This window comes from Pundamilia nyererei, unplaced genomic scaffold (genome assembly GCF_000239375.1).
Source record: "Pundamilia nyererei isolate P.nyererei 1_Seehausen unplaced genomic scaffold, PunNye1.0 scaffold00033, whole genome shotgun sequence".
Taxonomy (NCBI): domain Eukaryota; kingdom Metazoa; phylum Chordata; class Actinopteri; order Cichliformes; family Cichlidae; genus Pundamilia; species Pundamilia nyererei.
In genome coordinates, this window is record NW_005187434.1 from 339,857 (window position 1) to 349,262 (window position 9,406).

Genomic DNA, 9,406 nt, shown 5'->3' on the forward strand with positions numbered 1-9,406 from the left:
TTACAATGCAATGATCTGCTGGGAATCCCAGGGTTCTGCCATTCATGTGGATGTTACTGTGGGATGTGATGTCCAAAGCACTGTTGGTTCACCTAGACTTCATAAGACAGGTGGTTTTAATGTTCATCTGATAGAGAATTTAATATAATACATAAGAAAATAATGACACTGATGATAAAAAGATTAATGATACAGAACAGCAATAATAAGTAAAAAATATGTAGTTGGCAGTTTAATATAAACTCTTTTTTTGTGCTTCAGCCTTAAATCTCTTCTGGTTGGTGCCATGAAAGCAAGAAACACCACTTTATGGGTGGCTCAGCACTATGTCCTGTCATGTGTTCATGTCACTAAAGTCACAGGTGTGAGATATTTATCATCAACCAAGATCAACAACAGAAAAAAAATGCATAAATAAACAATTAAAGCATTTGATGTATTTCCCACATTTAAGTGCCCTTGTTTTATCCCAGCACAGAGTGAGAGCCATTTTGCAGTTATTTATGGTTATGCTACAGTTTCTCTCAGAGTTTACCAGCTCTACTATTACTGCAGAGTGCTACATGCAGGACAGGGAGGAAGAGAAAACAGGTGATAGCGTTTATAACTGATGAGCATTTGTTAGCTTGATATAAATGCCTGAAAGGCTTCCTAATTCATCTGAAATGCTGGACAGATGTTGACCAATCCCAAATGTCTCTAAGTCTTATAGGAAATAAGTCCCCCAGAAAACCACCCAGCAGACAGGCCTGACCCTCATTTATTTCAAAGGCAGAGATTAATTCTGTCCAGTTATTCTGTCCAGAATAATGACATTTTAAAAAGCCTGTGGGTTGTAAAGCACTAACAAATCAAATCAAATCAAATCACTTTTATTGTCACATCACATGTGCAGGTACATTGGTACAGTACATGTGAGTGAAATTCTTGTGTGCGAGCTTCACAAGCAACAGAGTTGTGCAAAATACAATAATGTAAACAAGCAAAATACAAGAATGGCTACATCTGAAACTAACAACTAACTAACTAACTAACAGCAGTGTGAGTTACAATAAAGATCAATTTGGGAAGTCTGAGATGAATCCTTTCATGCAACTATGCTGCAGTGATATATATTAAGGACCCCCCACCTATCTAAATCTTGTTCTTCACCAAGACACGTTAAAAAGTGAGATATGGCTTGACGTCTGTCAATGCATTTATTATGCACTCACCAGCAAACTTCATTAGCTACACCTGTTCAACTGCTCATTAATGCTAATAGCTAATCAGCCAATGCCAGCAGTTTAATGCATGTAGACATATAGATATGGTCAAAATAACCTGCTGAAGTTCAAACTCAGGTTTGGAATGGGAAGAATGATGATTTAAGTGACTTTGAACATGGTATGGTTGTTAGTGCAAGATAGGCTGGCCTGAGTGTTTCAGAAACTGCTGATCTACTGGGATTTTCCCACACCTCCATCTCTAGGGTTTACAGACAAGGGTGTGAGAAAGAGAAAATATCCAGTGAGCAGATGTTCTCTGAGCAAAACTGACATGTTGATCAGAGGTCAGAGATAATGGCCAGACTGCTTTGACCTGATAGGAAGTCAAGGATCACTCAAAGATCACTTGCAACAACCAAGGTATGCAGAATCGGAATGCACAAGTGAAGAAGGGCCCACAGTAGCAGAAGACCACACATGTGCCACTCCTGTCAGTTAAGAACAGGAAATGGAAACAGGAAACACAAAACCAGGGATCCACCCTGCCTTGTATAGATCACACAGATGCAGGTGGCCTGAGGGTATGGGGGATATTTTCTCAGCATACGTTTGGCTTCTTAGTACCAACTGAGCTTTGTTCAAACACCACAGTCAGCCTGAGTGTTGTTGCTGACCACATGCATCCCTTTATGGCCAAAGTGTACCTTTCTGATGGCTACTTCTAGCATTATGAGGTGCCATGCTATAAGGCCCAAAAAACTTTAAACTGGTCTGTTGAACATGATAATGAGTTCACTGCATTCAAATGGCTTCTACATATCCCACATCTGCAGCAACAGAGAGATGCCATCATCTCAACGTGGACCAGAAAGTCCACTTTCGAGTTGAGTCCACGCTGAGGCGTCCTCCCAGCAGATTGTTGAATCTATGTCATGAAGATTTAAAACAGGTCTGAAAGCAAAAGCGTATCCAACCCAATACAAACAAGACGCAACTAAAGGAAGTGGCTGGTGAGTGTATGCAATAAATTTCATGTGAGAGCAATTTACATCTAACTCAAAAGGTGCATATTAGTCACCGATTAACTTTACCCCTAAACTACCTTGTCTTCATTCCAGCGTGGCAAAAATGTCTTGAAAAAGTGTGTACTTTAGGCCCTCTTCATGCAATGTAAAAAACATTAAGTGCAATAAACAAAAGAGAGCCAACAAGAAAATGACTGAAGCACAAACTGTCCACATAAATAAACCAACATGCTGGAAATAAGGTAAAACAAAATAAGACACAGCCTTTCTTTGGTCTTCCTGTTTCTCTTCACTAGACCTCTTCAGTACACACACACACAGCCAGTCACCTGCAGTCTAGATCTTTTCTACTTGGGTGTCTCTGCCACAGAGTCAAAAATCAAAGCAAAGGCCTTCTGACAGAGAGCCATATAGACTCACAATTGTTCTTTGTCTTTCTCTTCCACACTTGCCCCTTTCAGACCAGTGCAAAGACTCAGGATTAACTCGCTACTGCTTCGGATATGACGACAAGCTTGTTGTGTGATCTGACTACTCCCGTGGGTGTTGGATACTACCTAATTCTATGGGTGCTGAATAATCACCGTAATACCACATTATATTATACTTAGTGCACTTGGTAAATAGTAATTGTAATAGTTTGTGGTTCTGCAGAGTTCACATACAGACAGATCTTTAAGGAGAGATGTACCACAACTTTCTATCTTTCTATCGTTATCAAGTGAGTGGTTTTTGTGCAGTTTGCATATGGCCAGAAAAGAAAATTTGAGTTTCAAATATTTCCTTAGAAAAGTGAACGGTTTCTATCACATTTCTAGCCTGCTTACAGAACAAATACCTGGGTGTGCATCATCAGAAGTTAGTGGGGGTGGTTTCTTCTTATGTAGCTGCTCTTGAAAAAACCTGGATCCTTCTAATGGTTGTCAAAACACCTTTTTATTAATATATGAGGTGTCAAAACTCATTATTAAAGGTACAATAAAGTTAAGCGTTTTCAGTCTATACTCAAAGCATCACATAAGAAGCAGGTTAGTGGAAAAGCTGGATGTATAGCTGGAGGCATATTACTGAGCTGCAGATCGGTTGTGTTTGGCAGAGCTCAAAACACACAACACAATAATTATACTGTATTTGTAAAACACATGGTGAAGAAAAGCCCGGAGAGCTAAAAATACACTTTAGGTTAGTGGTTACAGCAAGTGAACGTGAACTATTACGATGTCTTTATAGGCAGCTGGGCAGAAATAGGGAAGCATCTGTTCTGTCATATACTCGTGAAGAAAGCAGCTGAAAAATGCAGCCTGAAATGTATTCTACAGAGACATGCTGTGAGCGCGAGTGGAGGGGAAGCTCATGTGATGCCTATTAGTTTGGCAAGTTAGGAGGGTGGTAAAATCATCACAGTAAGAGAAACAGAAAGGTAATAGGCAGCAGAGAGATAACCACATCCATTTCTCTCCTTTCAAAAAAACACCTTTGATACTCTCTGTATGGCAGATGGGCTACAAAAACGACACTTTTATGAGAGATGCAGAAATTGCTGGGAAATACAAAAGTCAACTTTTTTAATCAAACTTTTATGTCCTTAATAAATGTTGAATTGCACTGTTAAGATTACAAGCCAAGGATGATTATGTCTTTCTGTTTAGTTTTTTCTTCCATTAAGCCTAAAGATGCATCAGTTACACGCACAGGTTTACACAGAAGGTTTATTACCCCTGCATCTGATGACGACCAATTGGTTGCATTTCAAATTGTGTTTTATATATTTTTGTCCAGATATCATCAAACTCATTAAAGCTCAAGTTGGATAAAAGTGAACCAAAATAAATGTTTATTTATAGGTTCTTAAGTTCAGAGAGTGAAACAAGTAAAAAAAAAAGAATTCTCCTGGACTTGCCCCAAGCCAACAAGCAGGAAACAAAAATCTATAACTTAGATCTTGTGTAGGGTCTCTTTCCTAATCTTCCTTTTATTAGCTCATAAATATTTTCTATCTAAGTGACACAGAGAAACTTATGGATGTGTGTATATCAAACAGGACTGGAATGTTCTGCTAAACCCAAATGCTGTTATAACTTGACTGCAGGTGATTCAGAAACTCTGCAGTCAAGTGTTTAAAGACAGAACACTTTAAGACCTTACTTTGGTTGCCTGTCAGTTTCTGTATTATTTTAAAATTCTTTAACTTGGTTTAAAGAAATTCATGGAATTGCTTCAGTATTTATGGCTCGTATACTTAGTCTGAAGCAGTATGACTCTTAATGTCCTCTGGCACAAGTCCTTCAGTTGTTCCAAAGTGCAGAAGAAAAACCTTCAGCGAGACAGCTTTTAGCATCTTTTTTTTTGCCCCAAGCCAGTGTGCCAGAGGATCTGAGAGCAGCTGGAAGTCTTTAAAAAACAAAAGTACCTCTTTATGCTGGCTTTTTAGTGTGGTTTACAGAAATTACTTACCTCATTCAATTTGCTTATTTAATTTTATTTATATATATTTTTAGAATTATTAGAATTATTATTATTAATTATTTCTGGTAATATATTTTTTTATTTTTTTTTTACCTTGAAATCCTTTAATTCACATTTTCAGTTATTTTTATATTCACTTTATGATTTTTTTTATTTTTTTATTTTTTTATTGAGGGATTGTTTTATTGTGTGTGAGAGCATAAATAAAATTAATTATTCTTGCGCTCTTATTTTCTTTCATTCTTTTATTAGATTGGTTTCAAGCTTTAATTACTAGTTTGTCAATAACCTGTGAAATGCTTTGATCTGGACTAACCTGTGCATCTGGTGAACTGACAGCTGCTATATAAATGTTTAAGTCATCCAGTAGTGTGGAGATCACAATGACTGTCCTGTTTGTGGACTGACAGCACTGCAAAGATGCCCTTTTTATAACAGTTTTGTGAGTTCGGGGAGAGGCTGCGTTGGATTATCTGGGCCTTACAGTTGCTCCTGCTGAATGATTCACATGTCATTGTTCTGCTTTTGTATACTATGTTCAGAGGATCTATTAATTTGAGGATCAGTCAGCCACTGGAACCCCATTGAGGGTGTAATCAATCCACTTACACGCTGCACAGCCATGACCAAAGCTGAGCTGCCTGCAAAAATGCTACATGTATACTATGTGTGTGCATGTACTATATCTATAGATTTTGACTTAATGTAATTATTACACTGACTGAATCACAAAATATGTGTTGGATTCAAGCTCAAGCATTTTACTAAAGTAAAGAAAAGTGTGTGTGTGCATGATACTGATTACAAATTAAAAGGCAAAATGCCACGATCTGCCAGCAGTCCCAAAAATCACTGATCTGGCAAACACTCCCTTCCTTACAAAACATCTAGTGAACTATGTTTAAACCAAATTGGGGCAAAAGCAACCAAGTAGCAAATGACTTAGTACTGCTGCTGGGTGTTTTTGTATCAGAGTGAATATATTGCAGTGTTATGCTGTAAAGTGAGTGTAAGGTTGTGCAGGAGTGCATGTAGATTGGGTGTAACATTGTGGTACACTTTTACTCGCAGCATGTCTTATCAAACCTGCAAAACTGCAAGCCTTGCCACAATTGCATATATGTGAGTGGGTAGCTCATACCAAATATCGATTTTCCATCTCATTAGAATTTTATATTGCATACCGTACAATTTGCACATGTTTCAATAAATCATTGCACCATTTTCCCATTTTCCTGGAAAAGAAAAAAGACATAAGCAGTGGCTCAAGCCTTTTGCCCTGTACTGTATAATATTTGATTTCAATACAAAACTGAAGTGAAATTACTTAGTCTGAGCAATAACTCACACCTGTCCGTCTTCAGTAAGATTTAAATAGCTTTAGAAATAAATGTTGAGGAAGTAAATGTCAGATTTTTTAAAAATGTTTTTTACTGGATATAACTAAAAAAATTAAAACAGAAACCATTAGACAGAGCATAAACATATAACTACAACTAACACAACACTACACTATACCAGCTGCCTTGCTTTACTGACCTCCTCATTTATGATCCAGTCTTTTGAACACATTTGCAATTTATTAACAAAACATTCTGGTTAATTTGTGCGTTTTGGCTTAAAATAACTTTTTAAAGTTAAGCTGATGTTCTCAGGAACAGGATGCACAGTTGAGTTGGACCACTACAGAGTCCTTGGGTATAGCAGTGTATGTAATAGGCTGCCCAGTGGTGTCATTTCTTTTCATTAGGAACCTTTAGGTTGGGTTTTTCAAGAACATTCAATAATGTTCACTGTTAACACATTTCAGAAAGTTATGCAAATTTTCTCTATTTTTGCTAAAGAATTGAGCAGTGCAAATGACTTTTCATTAGTAGATGTGTAGACATAATTATATGCAGATACACACAGATAGACATTCCTACTCCACAGACAGTATTTAACAGCATTAATAAGACCTTTGCGTCATGTGACTGCTCTCAAAGGGACTGGGACTCCTTCCCAGGAGTAAAGGATGTGTGTGACTGCATTCCTTCACAAGACATTTGTTCTGGTGGAATGCTTTAAAAAGGGGCACAGATTCTCAAGTTGAAGGCCATTTGGTCCTGAAAGTCATCTGAATACATTTACATTGACTTGACATTACATGATTTACATACATAAAAGATGGAGAAATAAGTGCTTCAGTTTCAAGATGTAAACATTTCATTAGACAAATCCATATTTGTTCATTTTGGGGCATCTTTACAGAGGTGAATAGTGATAACTATGTTATAAATTGTTTAATAGTGTATCTGAATGTTGTGTGTTTCTGTGTCAGGTTGCTTGTGCTTTAATGTATCATGTATATTTTGTTCATCAGCTTGCATTTCCTCCATCTGCACATATGCATTTGCAGCTCTGCATCAATGTGTTTACCACAATGTATATGTGCAAATGCATAAGGAGTGTTTGAGAAGGAGTGACTCACCAGTTCCTTCTTCTTCATGCACTCCATGAGAATGATGAACAGATGTTGAGCCTGTGAGCGGCTGTAGGTGAAAGTCTTCTGAATGGTCACCAGCAACTGGTCTCTTAGAGACTCATTAATTATGCTGCAGAGGCAGAAAGGTGTGGAAAAAGAAAAGAGAGTATCAAGAACGGGGCCAGAGTGACAGGAAAACAGGCAAATTATATCAGAAGGTTAAACCAAGGCTGACTGGAACTCTTAGCTACCAAATCTCTTGAGTCTTTGTTGAAATACAAATTCTCACATTTGTGTTTTATTAAAGCAAGTTTCATTTTTTCCCCAAGTTTCTGCATACAAACTCACATAAATATTCAAAGATATTTTGATCTAAAACAATCCCTTGACATCTACAGTGCATCCAATTTTTTCATACGCTATTCATGCTTGCCGTTCCACTCCTGTAAAATGTGTACATGTGAGTGCCTACCCTCCCTCCTCTGAGTATTTATGTCCGAAGGCCAAGATGTCAGAGGCTCTGCCGCTGCCGTCGCACACCACCACAGGAACTGGAGGAGTGTCCCTGAGGTACTCCAGCACTATAGAGATCACATTAGGACCCCCTTCTACGATCAGTGCCACCACTGGCACACCCTGACCGATACCTACACGTGAAAACAAGTGGCAGCAGGAGAAACAGGAGGGTAAAGAGTGAAAGAATAAAAGAACAAAACAGAAATATAGCTACAAGCAGCCATAGGCAGCCAAGCAGTTCAGCTTAGCTATAAACTCCATGTAAATATGTACAGTATAATTATAGTTAAAGCGCTGTAAGCACTGATTTGGTAGTCAAATGAGGCTTTCAAGAAAAAAAAAATTTCAGGCAACAATATATATATATATTCAGTTTAGTGTCAGCACATAAAAACAATGTTTGATATATGATCACGCTTCCTGTTTGGTTTCCTTTTTCGACGGTTTCAAAATCTAATAACCATGTGATATGCTTTCTGACTATAATCTGTACGGTGACCCTGAGAGGTCAAAAGCACTGCAACTTCAGAAAACACCCAGAAATAGAAAAAAGCTGCAAAAGCACATAAAACACAATGGGAGTTGAATAAAACAAAATCTCACAAAGTACAATGGAAAAAATAATTTTTAGGGTGATGTTAATGTGACTGTGGAAGTGACAGAAACCAAAGCGTGTGAAGGACTGCACTGAGTCAAGCTTAAAGGAAAAAAGACTCATATATCAATGAAGACTCAGCCCTGGAACCTCTGGTACCAGAACTATTTTTAAGGCTAATACCAACACATGCTGCAATTTCTTTGTGCTTCCTCAAATAGGGTCTTTTTGCCTTTAAACCATTTTAAACCATTTAGTTTAACTATCGGTGTGTATTATCTGGCTTCATGGATAGATAAAGCTGGGTATCATTTGAATACCAGTGTGGATGTATGCTATGCCTTCTAATGATAATGCCTAGAGGAAAAAGAAAACATGTAAACTGTAATCAGAACTGGTCCCAGCATTGAACCCTGTGGAACTCCATAATTAACCTTAGTGTGTGAAGAGGATTCTCCATTTGAAAGAACCACTTGGAGTCTGTTAGATAGATCTACCAAGTTTGGCACTGGCAGAGGACAAAAGCTGTCTTGCTTCTTAGACAGCTTGGCTGGGAAAAGCTTTTAAAAAACAAAAATCCATATTATAACTTTTATGTGATTTGGTATGAAGATCATGTGTTCCCGGTTTGATAAGACTGAATTCAGTTAAATTCTTTATGAAAACCAATATGGCAGACATTCACACCATATTATGCTTTGAGCTTTAGCTGGATGAAAAGCCCCCGACAGTTCCTCATTTTCACAGTCTCAGCTCTGTGCAGTAACACACCTCCATGTTTGACCTGATACTTGAGCACTCGCGGTCCAGAAATGGAAGTTATTGAAAGGAATCGGGGAACTATCTAAAAATCAATTTTCTAAACTTCTCTACAATACAGATACTCTGGCAGAAGAACACAAAAGAGGAAGAAGAAGATGAGAAAAGGTAGAAATGGTTGCCTCTGATGCACTGCCTGGCCCTCAAAAAGGACAAAAAAGTAAAGAGGGAAAGAAGATGGGTATTGAACAGAGGAAAAATCTAAAAATAAATAGGCTTCACTACTTGTGTAAACCTGGATCTATAATTGGAAAAAGTGTTCTAAATTTAATACTTGTGATGCCACATGACTATTTTCGTGTCACTTTGTAAT

General features: G+C 37.8%; 1 protein-coding gene across 1 annotated transcript in view; it reads right to left on the bottom strand.

Moving 5' to 3' along the window:
* Positions 1-9,406, bottom strand: part of trpm3 (transient receptor potential cation channel, subfamily M, member 3) — a 118,084-nt gene that overhangs the window by 37,369 nt on the left and 71,309 nt on the right. Inside the window, 2 exon segments of the mRNA XM_013909931.1 lie at positions 7,166-7,293; positions 7,636-7,810. Of these exon segments, the coding sequence (XP_013765385.1) occupies positions 7,166-7,293; positions 7,636-7,810 (303 nt within the window).